Genomic DNA, 21,563 nt, shown 5'->3' on the forward strand with positions numbered 1-21,563 from the left:
CCGTGCCACCAAGGTTATTGAACAGGCAACACTTCAGAAGTGTTCGCAACATAATCGAGCACGGCTTTTTACGCTGTCGCAATTGCGGTGGTGCCTAGTGGTTTAGCTGAATGCAATTTGAAGTGCCTGAGAAAGAAAAAAAAATCTTTCAAAACACATCATATTTTCGTCATGACCCAGATATAAGGCGAGATACATTCTCAGGCTGGAAATTTCAAAAAAAACTTGTTATATTTGTGCAAATACGGTAGTTAAACAACAGACTTGCACATGCACACACAAAGAAATCTGTTATGATTGTTGCCATTCTAGTTGCAGCCACACTGCTTGTTTATTTGAGGGCCACTTTGTGTTATTCCTTAATGTAGCATTGTGAAAAATAATGGCATGTAGCATTGACTTGTATTGTTCTATGCTTCAATTAAGTATCTATTGCAACCTAAAGTTCCCTTTTTTTTTTTAGAATGCAGAGAAAGTAATGAGCACAAAAAGATACTGCCTCAATCTTGAAGTTGATAAGTTGCTTAAGAGGATGCTGTAAAAAAAAAAAAAAAAATTCAAGCCACTTCATGTACTAATCTATAATCAGATTTGGTTCACAAAACACATAAACCTGATTGCTTCAGCTATATACTTTATATGGCCTTTTTCTTTAATATATGCCTTGGATGTATGGTGCAGTCACGTAGCGTTTGCTCTTTAATTTCATAGTTGCAAGTAGACTGCAGCGTTATATGCTGACTGAGGTTTACTCATCATTCAAGATTAGCCTGTACTTGTAATAGAGAACAAATCCCCTCCCAGTAACAAAAGTAAATACTTGAAAATTTACAATCTTGATTCTCTTTATAATCATGTAGTGAGCTGAATCGCCACCAAGTCCAAAGCATGACATATGTGCTACAGCTCACAAGGTGCACATGTATCTCAGCGTTTCAGGGATTTCCACACTGTGGTGGCTCTGTGGCTAAAATGTTCTGCTGCTGAACTTGAGATCACAGTGTCAATTTCCAGCAGTGACGCCCACACTCGGGTAAAACTAGAATGCAGAAATGCCTTTGTGCTTTTATGTAGGTGCATAGGAATTAAGCCCAGATAGTCGAATCCTGGGTTTTCCGCTGCAGCACCTCTAATAGCCTGGGTGTAGTTTCAGGATGCTATACTGCATCAGTTAAGGGGTTCACGGTGATCTCTGTACAGACGTACCATTGAACACTATCTGTGAAAAGAATTACGAAGTCAAGTCATTTGCAGCAACTCGTAAGCATGAATGCTTACTCTTGATTTGATATTGATCAAGATCGTGTCAGAAACATGACTGTTAACATGGCAGCAAAATCCATTCTTGGATATATATAAAGTTTGAATGATATTGAAAAATAGTACAATGTATCAATAATTCTTTGCATAAAATTTGGCAATATTACATCTGATTGAGGCCTCCAGCATCTTTGATAACTTCGATAATTGCAATCGTACAGCTTCAAGATATGGTATCCAACACTTTATTTATTATTTCAGAAGTACTGCCAGCCCCCCTATGGAGGCATAGGCAGGACCGGGCGATACAGTGAAAAAACAAAACTTGTGTGAAATCAGTACATTTCATATAAAGCGAGGCATCTGTCAAGTGCACGGAAAAGAGTGGATTCTATGCACCTGAAACAACTGAAGGATACTATATTTGCAAGAGAGAAAAAAAGGTTATAGTTTTGAGTTACACCCTGTAATTATTAAATGTGCATGCCACACTTTAAAATAATCTTTGGTTACTTGCGGCAGTGTTAGTCCAAAATATCTGATAGACTTTGCAAGTGCAAAGCATACTACAAACAAGTCTTATTTAATTAGAGTGACCCAGGTGAGCATCAGCGTGACAGGTATGCTGAGGGAAATCACGCTTTACAGAGGTATGACTCCATGCAGTCTCACCCAGATAAATAGAACCCAGACATATCATATCGTCTATATTGAACAGTCTTAAAAATTCCTGGGAAATTTCATTCAAAAGTTAGCATTGTTCTATGTGTGTATCGAACTTCTATTCACCCGCATATTCAATATATTAAGTGTTGTGTCCCTGCAAGTTCACTTCTCCTAACAAGGCCACAGTCCCTTCTCACGTCATCAGAAATATTCAATGGGAACGAAATGGCACTGTTCTGGCAGATGCTGCCAACAAGACAATGCCATTGCACCTGAAGGGGAGCACATGCCATGGAAAAAAAAAAATGAGCAAGGTGCGTGTTCAAGGTCGCTTGCTGCAAGTTTAGATAGCTCGTGCAAACTCTGGCCATTCATTATGTGTAAGAGCAGATCGTCACGCTTCTTCAAGAATTTGAAAGGCCTCCCTGTTGAATTTGCATTCCCCAAGAAAGTGTGAATAACATATCTGTGCTGCCAGGTTTGTTTTCTTGTAGACCAAAACAAATCTAAACTCAACCCTTATTTCAGCAAATTTTTTCATTACAATTTTGATTTAACAATACCACATGGCACACCCACACTTCATTGTCTTTGTGGAAAGGTCTTCGCAGTAGTGGCACACAAGACTCATCGCTGTTAGGGGCTTTCATACACACGTCCATGCTTTTATTTATTTATTTATTTTATTTATATTCTTTATTTATTTTTTAGTGCATAGGTGGCGTGTGTGTGAAGGCTCCCTAATATCTCAGTTATTCACGGTCCCACAGTTTACACTGAACACGTTGCTCACAGGGTGGTCTGCAAACACATGAGTGGGAATGGACCCTGGTATCGTGCAATCTGAGAGCCACACTTGAATCTAACAGTGTCTGCCTGGTTGACTCATTGCTTAAGTATAACAAATAGCCATTTAAATGGAGAGTTGACAAGGGCATGCAGGGCACATGTCCCGTATGGGTTTCCTTTGTAGCTTCGTGCTACAATTCTGGTAGAAGCCAATTTTTCCCTTTCATGTACTTTCCTCCACCTTGCGGGCTTCTGCAGAACTGATTTGCCATATTCAGTATCCGAGTGCCTCGAGTTTTCGATTAATTAGCACCTGCTCTATGATCAGCTAGCCTCCTGGTTAGCTCAGATGGTAAAGCGACCGCCCCATAAAGGCGTTGGTTCCGAGTTCGAGCCCCAGACCAGGGCAAATTCTTCTTCAACTGCGAGGCTTTCCTTTCTGAGAAACCTGTATGGATTTCCTTTGTAACTTTGTGCTACAGGTGGATGTCAATTTTTCTCTTTAATTCACTTGAATATCTTTATCTGTTTATGTTTTTACATGAGTGAAAGAAAGTATTCATAGGAATTGCTAACTGACATGCAAGAGAGAGATATTCTATAAGAGGTGTTGTAGATGCTTGCCCAGTCATATGCCTGTCATGCTACTCCAGGTGACAAGGGTGACACATAAAATGACCCACTCATACACTGTATACACATACACAAGCTACACAAGTGACAAAAATAAGCACACAATAGTAACGGGCATTTGGAGTGTCTAGTTGGAACATATTTCCAGAAGTAAATTTATTTAGTGAATATCTTTTATTAATAAGCTTCCTGGACATTTCAATTTATAAATCTGTTTGTTTATAGGTATATCCTCTCTTCACTCTTTCCTGTTTTCCTTATGCCTATCTTAATTGCAACATTCCATGCCCTTTTGTCTTTACTCTTGGTAGTATATCATTCTTACATCTGCAAGACAGTCCAGGTATCCACTGAGAAGTTGGATGTTTACGGTGCCCGCAGACCTTCATTTCCTACCTCCTTTTGTCCTTATTGTCCTTTTTGCAACAAATTGCTACTACTATTTTCGTGATGAAATTTTAAGGTAATAGCAGGTGGTATAGGTTTTCAGTGGTATGTATTATAGCACCCACTGGAGAAACACCACTGTTATAAACAGAAGACCTTTACAGTCCATAAAGCAGAACATCTTTTAATTGTCCATAAAGAACAATTGCCAAGGGGCGTTGAGATGTACCTTTAAAGGAGTACTGACAGGACCTTTTAAAGTTGTAATTTTTTTTTATGTTAAATGAAGGTCCAAACCCCCAAACCTTAGAAAAAGTGCTGGCAAGCACCCAAGTTCCCTTAACCCACCAGGTTTGGGCATTGCAAACAGACAAGTCCGGCAATGTGAATGATGCAATGGCAATTGTGTGCAAAGTCATCATCATCATGATCAGCCTATTTTGTGTCCACTGCAGGTCGAAGGCCTCTTCCTGCAATCTCTGATTACCCCTTTCCTACGCCAACCGATTCCAACTAGCACCCGTGAATTTCCCAATTTCATCGCACCACCTAGTCTTCTGCCTTCCTCTACTGCGCTTCCCTTCTCTTGGTACCCATTCTGTAACCCTAATGGTCCAATGGTTATCTGACCTGCACATTACATGACCTGCCCAGCGCCATTTTTTTCTCTTACTGTCAATTAGAGTATCGTCTATACCCGTTTGCTCCATGATCCAAACCACTCTCTTTTTGTCTTTCAAAGTTATGCCTAGCATTCTTCATTCTGTCGCTCTTTGTGAGGTCCTTAACTTGTTCTCAAGCTTCTTTGTCAGTCTCCAAGTCTCGGCCCCATATGTCAGCGCCGGTAAAATACACTGATTATACACCTTGCTTTTCAATGATAATGGTAAGCTGCCAGTCAAGAGCTGACAATGTCTGCCGTATGCGATCCAACCCATTTTTATTCTTCTATAAATTTCCTTATCATGATCAGGGTTCCCTGTGATTAATTGACCTAGGTAAACATACTCCTTCACAGACTGTAGAGGCTGACTGGCCATCCTGAAGTCTTGTTCCCTTGTCCGGTTATTTATCACTATCTTTGTCTTCTGCATATTAATCTTCAACCCCACTCTAACACTCTCTCTGTTAAGGTCCTCAATCATTTGTTGTAACTCGTCTGCAGTATTGCAGAATAGAACAATGTCATTGGCAAACTGAAGGTTGCGGAGGTATTCGCCATCAATCTTTACTCCTAAGCCTTCCCAGTTTAATAGCGTAAATATTTTTTCCAAGCACACAGTGAATAGCATTTGAAAAATTGTGTCTCCTTGTCTGACTCCTTTCTTTATAGATATCTTCCTACTTTTCTTGTGGAGAATTAAGGCAGCTGTGGAATCTCTGTAGATGTTTTCCAGGGTATTTACGTAAGCAGTCTCTACTCCTTGATTGCATAATGCCTCTATGACTGCTGGTATCTCTACTGAATCAAATGCCTTTTCGTAATCTATGAAAGCCATATATAGAGGCTGATTGTACTCTGCGGATTTCTCGATTACCTGATTGATGACATGCATGTGATCCAGTGTAGAGTATCCCTTCCTGAAACCTGTCTGTTCCCTTGGTTAACTAAATTCCATGGTTGCTATTATTTTATTTGATATTATCTTGTTGAATATTTTATATAATACTGGGAGTAAGCTAGTGGGCCTATAATTTTTCAATTCTTTAACACCTCCCTTTTTGTGGATTAGTATAATGTTTGCATTCTTCCAATTTTCTGGGACCCTTGCGGTAAATGGGCACTTCGTATAAAGAGCCACCAGTTTTTCAAGCATTATGTCTCCTCCAGCTTTGATTAAATTGACTGTTATTCCATCTCCTCCTGCCACTCTTCCTTGTTTCATGTCTTGCAAAGCCCTTCTGACCTCATCGCTAGTTATAGGAAGAGTTTCTGTATCCTGTTCATTACTGTTTCTAATGGAGGTATCCTGGCTCCTCTGAGTATTGTACAGGTCAGTGTAGAATTCTTCTGCTTCTTTTACTATATCTATGTTACTCTTTCTCTCTTCAAATTGGGGTGAATCGTAGCTCTCACTAACCTGTGATCACTGCACTTTACGCTACCGATCACTTCTATATCGTGCACTATGCTGGGATCGGCAGAAAGTACGAAATCAATTTCATTTCTTGTTTCACCATTAGGGCTTTTCCAGTTCCACTTTACGTTGCTACGCTTCTTGAAAGAGGTGTTATTATTCTCAGCTTATTCCTTTCTGCGAATTCTACCAGTACCTCACCTCTAGCGTTCCTAGAATCGACGCCGTAGTTGCCAATTGCTTGTTCACCAGCCTGCCTTTTCCCCACTTTTGCATTGAAGTCACCCGTTACTACAGTATACTGAGGTTGCACTTTTCTCATCGCTAATTCAACAACTTCATAAAACTATCTACTTCCTCATCATCGTGACTGGATGTTGGAGCGTAGGCTTATGCTATCTTTAATCTATACCTCTTATTAAGTTTGATTACGACTACTGCTACCCTCTCATTAATGCTGTGGAATTCGTCGATATTGCCCGCTATGTCCTTATGGATTAGGAATCCCACCTAGTATTGCTTCTTATCTGGGAGACCTCTATAGCAGAGGACGTAGCTGTTATTCAGCAATGTATAAGCCTCACCAGTTCTTCTAATCTTACTAAGGCCGATGATATTCCAAACAATGTCTGATAGTCCCTTAAAGAGTCCTGCTAAGCTAGCCTCACTCGACAGAGTTTGGCTGTTAAAGTTTGACAGGGTCAGTTTCCGTTGGCAGCCTGTCCGGACCCAGAGATTCTTAGCACCCTCTGCTAAGATACTTTGCTAAGACAATTGCAATGGCAATTGTGTCCGCAAAGTATGAAACGGTATCTTGGTGCAGAAATACTTAAAATTTCAAACGAAAGTGCACATGCCCTTCCTCCAGAGGGGGCCTTGCTTCCATGTGGAGAATCAATGAATGAATGAATGTGTGTGGTTTAGTGGTGCAAGGGCCAGATATGGCCAAAGGGCGCCAAGACAGTGGAGTGGAGAATCAAGGTCACACATGCCTTCGTGTCACACAGACACGTTTCCTGCAATGTCACCGATTATGGCATGTGAATTTGGGGAATCATCCAATGCAGAATGTGCAATACTACCACTGAAAGCACCATGCATGTGGGGCTCATGGTGTAAATGTGATGCTGTCCCACAACTATGGTATGGTAGAAGGCAGAGGAGGAATTTTGTGTGTGGACACTTTTCACATTTCTCAAAGCAAAGGGAGAGGGTGTCAGTTTATGTTGTGAAGTTTGCCTCCTGGCAACATTGCAACACAACATTTCAATTTCTACTATCTCCTCTAATTGTGAAACAATGAAAAAGAATGATTTCGGTGAAACACTTCCTAGACAGCGCCTTAATGCTTTCAGCGTGTAACCAAAATTTTTAATGGGACCCGGCAAAGGGCCCTTTAATAATTTACAATTTACTACAATTCTTGTTTCTATAGTTTTGGTACCCAGGAAGTGGATGCAACGTAATATGACACTGCACTGGCTCACTCAGTTTGTCTGATTGCTGCAAGCAAGCACAGCCTCATGACGCGTGTGCAGCACTGTAGTTTATTTTTTTATGAGCAACACCTTCATACCTCACCCCATTGCTAGACAACCTCAGCAATTTTTGCTATGTGTCATGACATCGCATGAATGTGAACACCATGTCTGGCATTGCGAGACATTTGTATTGTCCAAGTCGCTGAATTTATGTTTGTACTTGGCATGCCTTCTACAGTTACAAATTCTTTTCACCATCTGTACCATGTGTTCGTGACTTTGCAATGGCCTGTCTTCGTCGCTGTTGGTTTTAGTGCTTTTACTTATTTGCATAGTACCATGTTCCACTAATGAAACTGGTCGATGCTTCTACATACTAACCTTGTGTCAGCCTCTCTGATAATTGTCACATTCAAAGCCCAGTGCTAGGGCTTCTGATTCCAGAGCATTGGCTTGCTGAAGCACGTCACTGCCACTAAGCAAGTGAAAAATCTACAGAGGAAGACGGCTACCAAACTCTGTTGAGGCACAAATTAAAACCAGTAGGGTTTCTGTTTTCTTTCTTTCTTTCTTTTTTTCTTTAGTATGTCAGACTTCATCCAGAGCTTTATGGCAGAGGCAGTACAATTTAGCCACATGTAATCAGGAGTTAAGCAGAATGCCATCTGGTCAGGTAAAAACATTATTCGTACATGTCACTGACCATTGTAAAGAAACACACAAAATTGACATTGGTCAATGACCTGTTGTATGAATAATTTAGCCCCATGTTAATCACGCTGATGCCCTCTATAAAATATGGTCAGATGTGTGCAAGCATTCCCTTCCATCAGAAGCCACATGTCTTGTCCTTCCCCTTTGCACACACACACACACACACACACACACACAGTTATTCGGCCATGTCGCTGTACATAACCTCAGAAAGTCTCATGGAGGAAGTGCACATAAGTCATTGCGAGAAGTGATTTTTAGGATAAAGAATTTTACTAGAACACAGCACTTTGGTTAGGAAGCATTTTGGCTTCAATTTCATGTAGTGTCATGCTTTCAACTTTTCCAAGAATGTACCGGATGTTACAAACACGGTAGATTTAAACCTTTCTCTACCAACAATTTTTTTTTCTTTTTTTTTTCAAAAATTTGGAAAGTTCTGGCTTATTTTATAACAAATAAGTATTCGACTTCGCAAAAATGCACGTCCCAAAGTTTAGTTCCAAAGTGTTTATCTTCTTTCAGCTAACAGTTAAGTGACTTTTAATGCTAGTCACATCTGTCCAGCCATGTAAAGTAGGAAAAAGAAATTCGCTTGACTGTAACTATACCTAATTCTACAAAATTTGTATTCGTGGAACAGATTGTGCTATTTAACGGCAGTCTAATATTGTGTTTAATTGCATTTGCTTTCATTATGAGCAACCATAGTGGAAATGATTTTTCGCATTGCTTTAACTTTGAAATGGTTGGATAATACCTACAATTTTAAAAGCCAACTCCAGTGATTTTGTCATCTTGCCAGAGAAGTAGCTGTTTTATATTTCTCTGTGCCTCTTGTCACATGTAACATTGTTCAATTTGTGTGACGATTCAGGATAATGTTAAGCAAAATACACATCAAAACCCAATTGGCTCCAGCAGCTAAGCAAGCTGCCTCATATGGCATCACTGGTAACGTTAAAGCAGACACATTGTATGGATGTCATATTCAACTACTGCAAATTATAAATGTTCTCAAACCACATGACACTCTTTGCTATAGAAAAGAATGCTTTGATAAGTTCACATTACTTAAAAAAATCATTGTCAGCAGATAAGTTAAACATAGTTCGTGTCAGTCAGAGTTTTGCACCCACTGGAGAGCCACGCAAAGTAGCAGCAGCAGCAGCAGCACTGCTACGCCCTTGCTGACGTCATGTGAAGCACAGTGGCCAATAGAAAAAATCTTTTTGAGCTCACAGATTGTGAGTTTGTATGCAGATAATTAAAATGCATTGTCAGGAAAACTACAGAACTCTCATTTGTGATGTTGGGTGTACATGACATAAGTGCCAGAAGAACGTGAGCGGATCCACACACCTAAATAAATTGCTTGAGTTACCCAGTAAGTCTTCAATTTACATGTTAGTACTATAGTAGTTCCCATTTCGGCTATTCATGATCTTCTGGCCTCCAACCTTCACATTTCTTTTCTTTTTCTTTGTGTACCAACAAATTCAATTTCAAGTTCAAATTCACCAGTCAATCAGAATCTGAGTAATAAAGGAGTACTGAGATGGCATTTATGACTTTTTTTTTTCCCTGTTGTAAGATCAAAATGCTAAGCCCTAGCAAGAATACTGGGAAGCGTTGGAGCATGCTAAATAATCTACTCTAATACTTGTTTTTACAAACCAGTTGTAGTACCCACGAGGTGGATGCATGATGATGTCATGATCTGCAATATCTGCAGCTTTTACGTGCGAGTGCAGCCATAAGGAACATATACAGCACCCTTATTTCTTCTTGGGCCCCGTCTTCATACCAGCCTCATTGCTATGCAATGCCAGCAAATTTTTGGTCTATGTCTTTACATTATGATGATGTTTGTGTTAACACAACGAAACATGACTGGTGCCAATAATGTTACCAGTCATGTTTCGTTGTGTTAACACTCGCTCACCAAAATATATGTACCCACCCCTTATGTAATACCCCTCGTGGGTCTTTAAGGTAATAAAATGAAATGAAATGTTGATGGCACGAAGTCGGGAGTACTGAGAGCAACATTATTATCAAATTAAAATATCTTTTTTCCCAACCTTCATACTTGCTATGTGTCATCCTTTTACATGTGAGAAGCATGTTGTGGAGTTTCTACAACTTTGAAAATATGTGTCAGTACTTCTTTAAATTAACAATGCGGTTCATCTTTGATCAGAACAGTACACATGAGGAGGGAAAAAAAGGAAAGAGGATAACCCCTATTTTTCCTATTTCCATTGTCTTGCCGAATATGAATCCTGTGTTCCTGCTAGGATTCGCAACCAAAGGAAGCAGTCACTTGTGGTTTATGGCATGTAGACTATTTTAGTTCTTTAATGTAAAGTTCAATTTCATTGGCTTCATGCCAGGTGCTTTATGTGAATGTGGTTTGAATAAACAGCAAAAGCAGAATCAATTATAGCTGAAAATGTTTGAATTGCCTGGCCAGTGCATCCAAAGGGCACTAGGGTATACCTCGATCCTTAGTATGATTATGGCATGAGCAATCATCTTCATAACATTTAGCCAATGAAATTGTTATCTACCATCCTGTTAGATTTTTAAGCCTACCTGTTTCAAGGAACTTTGCTTATATTCTCTCATTCATCTGTCTTTGCTGCTGTCATGTGCAAAATCAAATTTCCCCAATAGCGCAAAGCTAATTTTTGCTATTGGTAGTGGTGTTTGTGGCATTCTGTCATACTGTTGTGCCATGGGCAGCTTTAAAGGGGGGGGGGGGGGGGGGCGAGAGGGGAGCTGAACTGCTCTATTTACTATTGCCCCCATCACCCCCCTTCCTTCCATCATGTAGTGCTAAGTCATGGAGTGTGCTTGTGCACCCCCCATGAAAATGGAGATTTGTGTTCTGCCCTCACTGCAATGCTTACTGAGGAACCCTCATGGGCTTCCTTCATAGCCTGATAGCTCTTTCCAGATGGGCAATAAGTTGCTCTTTTTGGTCTTGCAAGGCTTCACATTCCAGTATTCCACACACCTGCACTGCTGTCTTCAATGCACTGCAATACATTTGTTGAATGGCCTTGTTTTATGGCAAGAGGAGGAGGTTTGTGTGTTTCAGAAGTGGGAGAGTCTGTCAGCCTGTTTATTTCACATATGGTGCTAATTTATGTAAGCCAGCACTGCTAGAAAAGTTGCACAAGCCTGTAGCCTGTTTTCCTTGCCAAAACTCTGTTCGGCTGGCCTCTTGCCCCAGCCCTGGCAAGAGTAGCACTTTGAGGAGCTTGTCACTACTGAACCTCCTTGTGCAGCAATAAGTGCAATTTAAGTTGGCCAAAAGTAGTTTTCAACAGTTCTGAATGCTCCATATGCGAAAAACTCGCCCATCTCCTGGACCACCTTAGCCAATAGAGGCTTTATAGCCAGAAATTCAAGTAAAAGCAGGTGGTATCACCAGTCCCTTCTTCCTTCTTACTATTCTTTACCTTGCATGAAAGTAGTGGTAATCTTAATCAGTATGACAAAACTCAAGGGAACACAAAATTGCACTAAATTGGAACAAACAAGGCCATTGCACACAGGAAACTTTATCTACTGTAACAGCAAAACCTACACAGCTTGTCTATCTTTGCTTATGTTTACCTATGCCTGATGTAAATCACCACTGAATGCCAGTAAACTTGTCCTGCATTGTATATTCCGCCGTGTACTATAATGTAATGGCTGCGATGATAGGCTCACTTGGCATGAGATGGTCTTAGTAGCTGTCACATTGTTGAATGCATGCTGCTGGTATTGTTTGTTGCATATATTTGTGATGAAAGGCTTGCAAACATGTGAGCATTTGATGAAATTTCGTCCCCAAATTTGATGCAAGTGCTGAAAAGCTATTCAACTTTGTGAATCTTATTAATAGCATGTAATCTACTATCATCTCATTTTCACCCATGTGCTCAACCTTTGAGAATGGGCTCCCCTTTGAAGGAAACATCATTTAGGAGTTGCTCTACTCATCTACGACAGCCATAAATGCCTTGTGTATTGGAAATGCCTTAATTTCAGACTGTTTTTTTATTGTTAGAACTGCTACTCCAAGTGATGTGTACCAATTCCACCTTGAGTGACCAACTGATCTAAAAAAACTTAATTGATATGGACATACTTAATTTGAGCACCAGCAATTGCCACCCGTTGTTGTTTCTTGTGCTGTCCAATTTCACATGCCTATTATGCAAAAATTCTCCCTGACTGTGACTGAGCATAATAGGCAAGTACTGTTGGGGACCTGCATTCCCTTTGCATTTCTTACAGAATGTCCCTTTCTATTCTGAGTTGTCCACTAATGCCTGTGGTTGATAAATTGTTATTTCCAATATTACTTGCCCGCACAAAAAGAAAGTGTGGATGCCTTTGTTTGATGATGTTAAAATGTGCAAGCACGTGTGGAAGTCTAAAAGCAAGTGAAGATGATGTGATAAAGGTGTTTTCTGCTGTGAAAGTCGATGTCTATATAGCAAAGTGGTTGATTCTGTGCATAAAATCTAGTTAGGTAGCTTTGTAAGCAGAGCTATATTTACCGCAAACTTTTGCATAAACTCCAATATGAGTAACTAGTTTTTAACAATTTACCTAAATGTGTGAGATTTTCAATTTGGTATGTTTGTGCAGAGTTATGCATTTAAGATTTATGTTGACTTGTAGACATAATATTGTTTCTTAGAATAAGATGGGCGGGGGGGGGGGTGCTTTATTTCTACTGTATTCAAGAGTTCAATGAAAGTTCGTCTGGTCAGGTAACATGATGATGAAGAAATTGAAGTCACTGACCAAGTCAAGGTGAAAATAACACAGACACGTTTCGGGACCCGTACGGGTTCCTTGATCACACTGAAAGCAGGCGAGAGCGACAAGTCGTTTTTATGCCAAAATGTGACGTAGAGAATGGGTGTAGTTGGCAGGCAGATTTCCATCAGTCATGTTGATACTGTTGTCCGTAGTTTGAATAAATAAAGATTCTAAGAAGAGTCGCGTCATCGGATTCTTTTCCTTAGCTATTATAGCAGCATTTTCCAAATCGACGTGGTGACTGCAATTATCGGCGTGTTCGGCAAGGGCGTTCGAGGTTTTTTCTTGTTGGAGACTTTGTTGGAGACAATTTCTATGACCAGCTTAAACTGACCAACTATGCGAACTTGTTTAAATTAAATCCTGGCGATTTATGTGCCACAACCACAATATATTTCTGAGGTATGCTGTAGTGGGGACGTCGGATTAATTTTGACCACCTGGAGTGCATGTTACTGTGCACCTAACGTTCAGTACCCGGGCGCGTTTGATTTTCACACCCCTAGAAATGTGGCTGCCACAGCCAGGCTGTGATCCCACTCCCTCGGGCATTTGTTAATTTGCACAGCATTACACTTAACCAAAGAAAACTGCTGCAGCCATGTGAACATACATGAAAAGACATCTTTATTGACCTTATATGTCATCATGCTTTGTTTTTCTTTTAGACAAAATAGCTGAACAAAGCGCTTTAGTCACATATTGAAGCATAGGCTCTTTTCTATAATTTATAGTTCAGCTGTTTAAATTGCACATTTATTAGGTGGCCTTTCTTTATATTTATCTTGTGACTATCAGCAAGCAGCCTTTTAGCACTGTGGCAGAGAAAATGTATAGGTTTTACCAAAATGTTGGACACACCTCTATGAAGCACCATGGCTGCTTGCAGTGTTGAGTGTTGTGTTGCTCACCATGTTTTTCTTGATTGATGACTAAACTTTTTATGCTCCAAGTTCTGAAATGTGCATATTTAAACAGCAGTGGTTTTTGGAATCTTGGAAGTACCCACTAAGTGGGTACTGCTGGTCCAGTTTCATCTGCCACCAATGACGATTGCCTATAGACTCACTTCGATTTGTTGGGTTGATGAGGGTAAAATGCAAGAATGCCCATGTACCATGCAATGGGTGCACGTTGAAGAACCCCAGGTGGTCAAAATTAACCCTGAGTCCTTCACTATAGCATGCCTTATAAGCAAATCATGGTTTTGGCATGTAAAACCCTAGAATTTAATTTAATTTTAAAGACACACTTTGAGTGCAACCTGTCTGAGCTCAGTGTTGGAGTATCAGTTTTTGGAATTGAGTGGTGAGAAACTGCTGGGGGGGGGGGGGGGGATGCCTCATAATGTCTGTTCATCAGCAGTCATCTGTAACTTTTCATTTTGCCTTCCTAATTCCAGGCACAGGAAGCGATTGCAGCGCACAGGAGTCATGAGGTAGCAGCTATCAAGGGCAGAGAGGACAGGCCAGATGGCAATGCGATTGGTAGGTATTGGTAGCACTTTGGTTGCACTTGAGATCTGTGACATCTCTTGGCACTGCAGAGTTATGGTATAAACGAATTCTGCCCCTCAAGTGTTTTTAGAATAAAAAAAATGCCAGAATGCTCTCATTTGTCTTAGAAGAGCACAATAGAGAGGATAAGCTGCTTAACATTAGTATGCTAGAATGATTCTTTTATTTTTATAGTGGTTGCTTGCAATGGTGTGTGTGACACGTGGACAGGAAGAAGACTTAATGTTGAGCCACTTTTGCAATTGTTTTCAGTGTGTAATAATGCCCACACATTTACTGTGTGCTTGATGAAAAATATATTTGTAAACATACTTCACTCCTTCACTTAGTGTTTTGCAACACTAGAATTCCTCTCAGTTGTGCTCTTCTTCATTTCACTGACTATTGGCCTTTTTAATGCATTCCATATTGTCATAGTAATGTTTCACTACAATTCTGCAGCTTGGATGGACATGGACAGTGATTTAGAACACCTGCCACAGTTGCCGGCCCCTTGCCAACGACTTGCACCACTTGTGGGAACTGGTGACAGCCTGGACATTGACAACAATTTGTAAGCACATCATTATCACGACTGCATGTTACGTCAATGCACAGTATAGCGCATAAGGGTATATTTCCTGAGCCATACTCATTGTAGTCTGTGAATGGAAATTGACAAAATGAAAACTTTCATTAATACCTTCATAGCGCTTCTTGATAAATACTTGTTTTTTTTTTTCTTATTTAGTCCTAGCCACAAAGTATGCATTGTTGCAAAGTGTCCCTGAAATAATTGTTGTGACTATGGATATGATTTAAGTGAGGAGAGCTTTCCTAAAAGTTTTTCTGTGTAAATTTACTTGCATAATGAGCACTAATTTTTCTGAAAAATGGAAGCAAAGTTGGGGATGCATTTAATATGAGGCGAATTTTATGGGAACTTATTCGAAATAACAAAAATTGAAAAGTAAGACGTTTCAATGACTAGAAAGTGCAGTCAATAACTTAGCTTTGCAGTAAATGTTGATGTCTACTATTTGCAAATATTAACAGCGTTCCAGTTCTCAGACCCTCGAAGGTGCAACGTATTCCATTCGTAGCGAGCAGCTTGTCATGCTGCTTCCGCCTTGTAGCTATGCAGTCAGGCTTCCAAAAGCATTTCAGTTTTCGAAATATTCTTTCAAGGCCTTTTTCTTTGAAATACACCATTTTGAAAATTTATGAGAAGTTATGCGTTTTTTTTTTAACCATGGAAATTTATTGCCTTATTTTGGTCATGTATAATTGCAAAAAGTGCTCAATAGAGAAAGGTTGAGGTGCCTAAAGTTAGTGTGTAGGCAATGCTTGAATATGCATGTGTGGTTGAAATTCTTCATATGCAAATAATAATTTACTAACTAGAACATACCAATGCTGGGCTGCACTCTTTATAATTAATGTTATTTGGCTTCCAGTGTAACAAATGTTAGGAATCAACCTGTATGGAAATTAATTTCTTATATTTAGTGATAAAACTTGCATTAACAAAAGAATCTCAATTTTGATGGTAGGTACTTGCAGGGCAGAATTTGCACTGCATGAAAATAGCTTCTAGGGCATTTTATTAGTTTTAATCGTCAACTCCTTAGTGGTTGGCACTGCAAAAAATATACTGGCATCATCTGCATAAATAATAAACCTAGCATCTTCAGTATGCAGGAAGTCATAAACACGAATATTAAATAAGAGAGGCCCTACAATGCCACCTTGTGGCACACCTGCAGTAATGGATTTTACCTATGATGAAACATTATAAATAAGAAGTTTCTTCAGAATTGTGAGTATGCTGTAAGAAGTTGTAGGCTTGTACTGTGAAAGATGTAATGCTCAGATTTTTCATTTGATATTTTATGCTTCGGCTAGTCAGAGGCTTGTTGCTTCCATAGATTTACCATTTATGAACTGGCCAATAAAAAATGATGTTAACAAGGTAGCTTGTCACACAGGTGTGTACATGCTCACTGATTTCTATTTACAACATGTGACTAAAGTTATTATGACATACCTGTTTCCAGTGTTCCTCCATTGCCAGTTTCATCAGTCCTGCATTATGTTTTTCTTGAATGTAGCGGTGTTGTACATCAACATCACTCATTTTTGTTATAACTCTGCATTGATGCCGTGTGTGATGCAGGTATGAATGAATGAAGTTCAGCGAATGAGTGACTTGATAAATAACTAAGTGCATGCTGACTGTTTTCCTATTGGGCTGCTATGAAATAAGCTGCAAGTTCTTATGCTTCATTTAATTATCAGTACAGTTTACAGCAGAGTGTATGTATGTATTGTGATTGTAAGCTATCATGGCGAGGATGTAAAAGAACTTTTTTTTTTCACCCAAATTGGGTAGCATTTTGTTTGTTTTATTGTTTTGACCTTTATTGTTTGTTGACTGAAAGCTTCATAATCTTATTTCAGGTATGCTGTGGATCCAGGCACCTATGGTGAAGAAATTTGCTCATCACCTCGCCCAGTTCCAACCAAAACATCACGCTCATCAGTTAAGAATCGTAGTCGCAATACGGTAAGGAGGTGACACACTGACATTTTTTGTTATCTCAGGCTTGCCCCATGTTGCAGAGTTGGAAGCAAAAGTTTATTTCTCGTTATTCACCCTCAATTGTCCGCAGCTGAAGCTGCTTCTCGATTTGTGACATGCAATACTTTTCCGCCCTGATGTGCTGAAAGGACTGGCAAAAAAACAGTTCTGGGCAAATACTTGTGCTTCTGATCTTTTGCAAGCTGAAATGCAATTTTGAATCCTCAGAAAAATTAGAACTATGATCATGGAAATAAATTATAGGCTCTACAACTTCTCCATTAAAGATTGTGTTTAAAGCAGTACTATAAAACTTAATTAATTAATTATTGTTCATTCATTGCTTAAGTCATAATAAAAAATCCTTTGAGTTGCTCAAGAGGACAGTGAACAATGTCAGTTGCATTCTCGTAACTTTTTATTTATAATAACATTATATAACTTTTTATCGCTTGGTGCGAATTAGCTGAACTATACAAGTTTAAAGCTTGTAATTTCATGGGGTGCAGACTCTAGTCAATGTCCAATTTTCTCAGACACCCTAGGAGCTGTGAAAACATCAGAAAAATATGGCAGTCTGAATAGATGAATGCATGCCCTTTACTTCTCCTCGGGGCTCAAATCACCACAGGCACGTCCGAAATAGCTCTGAAGAGCAGCCAGTACACCTATTAGGTGTATTAGTGCTTGTAATGAGACAAAGAGACGGCGGGTGCATGCGTGTTTAATTAGGGACTACATACTGTGTCCTGTGACAGTGGCCCCGATCCCCCTCTTAATATGGTTCACCGCAATACATTGGGTATGCTTTACCGCATAGCACCACTGTATTGCGGCATGGCTGGCTTTTGAAAACCGGCATTATCCAACATTTGACATTTGCTGTGCCTGCCATGCTTCGAAGCCATCAGCGAAAATGTCAAAGGCAGAGTCAGGGGCATTGCTGGCAGTGGTGAATTCTTTAAATAAAAAATGTGGCACTGAATAGGAGGAACCTTGGTAGCAAACGTCAGAACAGCTTGGCCAGGCGTTGTTGTTGTGATGGCTACGGCTGTCAGCGGATCAGCGTGAGAGAACGCTGGTTTGAGGCTGCGAGATTATAAAAATAGCGACAGTGGTAGCTTTGATTAATGCCATTTCTGACCTGTGATCATAGCAAAAGGTTCAAAAAATCAAACACCTAAGGCTTTCAGCATCCGAAATTTCCGACGTTCTTATACGTGGGCTTTGTGGGATACGTGGAAGTGCTGGGAAGGCATCTGAATTATTGGGCAAGTTCAAAAAATCAATCGTTGACTGTATACGAGTGCCCACAATACATGATTTTATTTCTTAAAATTGGAGGCACGAGGCATGCCTACACCTGCAAATTTTTTTCAGGGTTAATCACATAGCACAATCAACACCACCATGATTATTGCTGCGCACAAGTGATCTTTCGAGCTCATACTGTCAGCTCGTGCTATGAAAATGAATGCTGCTCGCGATCTTAACCCTTTAACGATGGGACATATACATGCTCAGAAAAAACGTATTTTCTATCTAAATGTGCAAAACACAGGACGAATAAACATAATCAACAAAAAGAAAGAAGATATTTGGTAGACAATTTTTTAGCAATAGAGAGGAAAACCCCAGGCAGGAAACTGGAAGTGGGCTTCACTCCAAGGCAACTAAGGCTTCATTTTGAATTTGTATAGACAGCTCTCATCATATGTGAACTATAGGTGTACATTTCATTGACTTATATCACATGTGTGACACCAGTGCAGCTGAATATCTTGCATCGGCCTGTCTCCTCTGGTCTTGCTTTCAAAAGACAGTGAGTAGCGTGCCAAACTTGTCCTTCTTCATCCAGTGTTCTGCTCCAAACCAACAAATGATGCTTACTGCCTGTCATTCAATGTTGGCCGAAGACATTTAGCCTCAAATTTCATACTCAATACTGAAACTCGGCACGAAAAAAAAAAAAAAAAATTCGGGTATGCTGCTTGTAAGCAGAACACAAGAACAGTTGCGATGCAACCAAAAAGGCTAAAAGCCTTCACGGCATTGTTCTAGTACAGTGTAGTCGAGCTTGCACAAGAAGTAGATTCCAAAGGTGATAAAGACATTGAGAATTCATTTGTCGAATCAGACATGCTTGACTTTTTCTTCTGGCAACTTCAACAAAAGGGATTTGGACGGCTTTTAGAATTGACTTCTGTATGCAGTCTCATAAAGGACTCAGGCTTTTACTGGTTACAGACAAGCTAAAAAAAACTATCTTCAGTTGAAGTTTGTCTCTGCAGACGATACAGCGGTTGCGGGCTATAGCCTTGAAAATACAGTAGATTCCCTTTAAGATGAACTCCAAGGGATCATGAAAAGTGTTCGTCTTATCAGAAGTTCGTCTAATGAGGAGTGCTTCTAAAAATGATGTTTGAGCATGCAGTGTGTGTCCAAATACCTTATGTATGAGAACAAATGAATGAAATGGCCTTTCAGGGAAAAAATAACTGCAATATAAGCATTTATTGCACTACTAGTGGTATACTACACATTGCCCCAGTAAGGCATCAGGCACGGTTGACTGTTACCCAGTCTCTCTCTTTTTTTTTTTTTTCTGTGCCTGTCGAGAAAATCGCCTTGCTGCTACAAATGCAGACATCTCATTTAATTTTCTAAGATATTCCTCAGTGCCCTCGCATTGTTCGAAAAACTGCACTAAAGTATCCAGGCAAGCGTCAGCTGCATTGTAGGTCACTTGTGCAGATTCAGGCACAACATCCATGCTGTCATCGTCAGCAGCAGTTTCTGATGACAGGTCGAGCACCTCTTCAATTAAAGCTTCCAGTGTGTCAACCCTACATGTTTGCACACCTTCATCAATGCTGACATACGCACTCATGTCAATGGAGACACCCTTACTGCTCAGCGTAGAAACAATGCTGCTCTCCTCAAAGTTCACAGTAGAGTTCTCACTCTTAGTATCGCAGTCATTCTGCGCTGAGCTGTCACTAGGCGCCATAAACACCGCATGGTAGAAGGCATTGGCAATGGTCACTTCAGTAACCTGCCCCCAGGCACTTGTTAGTAAGTGGACAGCACTTAACAGGTTCACTGTGCACTCTTTACCGCTTGCCATGCAAATTAGCATATTCTGCAACAGAGAGCGACGATAGTGCCTCTTCAAGTTGCTGATTACTCCCTGGTGCATGGGCTGCAGCTTCGCAGTTGTATTTGCTGGTAGGAACTCCAGACGGATGGCAGCAAGTCTGGCAACGTGACCGTGTCCGGGACAGTTATCGACAACAAAGAAAGCGATGATCCATCTCCTGAAGCCACTGCTCGAAAAGCGCTTGCGTCATCCACGCTTTCGGATTAGCCATGTACATGACTGGCAGCGTTTTTATGCTTTTAAAGCAGCATGGTGCTTTAGACTTCCCAATCACCAGCAACCTTGGTTTGTCAGTCCCAGTCATATTTGTGCCCACGAGGACCGTTACCCGAAGCTTGCTGTGCTTGCCCACCACACAGTTATCACCAGCAAATGCGAGCTTTTTGTTTGGAAGCAGCTGGTAGAAAAGGGCAGTTTCGTCCACGTGGTATATATCTTGAGGGTCATATTCTTCCATGAGGTCATTCAGTTTGTTCTGCCTCCAATCGCTGCAGGCCGTTTCGTCCACTGTAGCGGCCTCACCGACAACGCAACGAAAGGCCAGTCCATGCCTTCTGCGGAAACAGTCGAGCCACCCATTGCTGCATGCAAACTCCACATTCAGCCGCGTGCAATTTCTTCTGCTTTCGCTTTCAATATGACTCCATTCACTGGCAAATTCACAGCGCGCGCTCTCTTTACCCAAGCAAGAACATCTTCTAAGTCTTTGTGCATAGCTGTGCGCATCCTTTTACGCTTTGGCACAAACTCACCATCTTGCAGAGCACTGGTAATCCGCGCTTCGTCTTTCACAATACCACTCACGGTACTTTTCGCGATGCCGATCTTGCGCGCAATTTCGGTCTTTGAAAGCCAGCCAGTGCGAACTTCGGTCAAAACTTCGATCTTCTCACGAAGTTCAAGCGGCTTTTTCCGAACTGTTGGCTGACTTGCCATACTAGCAACACGACGAACAGGGCCCACACTAAAACAAACAACGCACACCACGATGTGACGACGTACGGACTGGCAGGAGACAGCGGGACACGGCGCGCACGCATGCCACGAAGAAGGGATATGCCTACTGCGTAGTTGGCATAGTTGGAAGTCGGCAAACACTCTGAGGTTGGTAGCAGTGGCATGATGGCACTATCACGTGATCACCATTGGGAAACAGCATTGGCTGCTTTTTCTTCTCGCTTTTTCTCTTTGCCTTTTTTCTTTCTTTTTCTCTTTTTTTTTTAAGTTTCTCTGGCTTTGCTGGCCAGGCCGCGCTTCGTCTTTTTCTCTCTCTCCCTCTCTCTCTGCGTCCTGTTTCCTCCCTGCAGTCTGCAAGTTCGGAGAAAGCCAGCACGACGCGAACCTGCTACGGCGACAAAGAGGAGAGATCATTGTGGGAGGTGCTGCGATGGGGGGGGGGAGGCGAGTAGCACAGCGCTGAAAATGCCTCGTATGAAGGGCTCATCGCATCAGCGCTGTGCAGGGAAGAGGGGGAGGGTCCGGCGATGT

General features: G+C 40.8%; 1 protein-coding gene across 2 annotated transcripts in view; it reads left to right on the forward strand.

The window, feature by feature from the left end:
• LOC142565892 (receptor expression-enhancing protein 1-like) overlaps nucleotides 1-21,563 on the forward strand; it is a 45,405-nt gene that overhangs the window by 18,941 nt on the left and 4,901 nt on the right. For both annotated transcript variants that reach the window (XM_075676472.1, XM_075676473.1), the window contains exons 6-8: nucleotides 14,241-14,325; nucleotides 14,797-14,908; nucleotides 16,795-16,900. In XM_075676472.1, coding sequence (XP_075532587.1) covers nucleotides 14,241-14,325; nucleotides 14,797-14,908; nucleotides 16,795-16,900 — 303 coding nt within the window. The remainder of the gene's footprint in view (nucleotides 1-14,240; nucleotides 14,326-14,796; nucleotides 14,909-16,794; nucleotides 16,901-21,563) is intronic.

Source organism: Dermacentor variabilis, unplaced genomic scaffold (genome assembly GCF_050947875.1).
Source record: "Dermacentor variabilis isolate Ectoservices unplaced genomic scaffold, ASM5094787v1 scaffold_12, whole genome shotgun sequence".
In the NCBI taxonomy this organism is placed as follows: Eukaryota; Metazoa; Arthropoda; class Arachnida; order Ixodida; family Ixodidae; genus Dermacentor; species Dermacentor variabilis.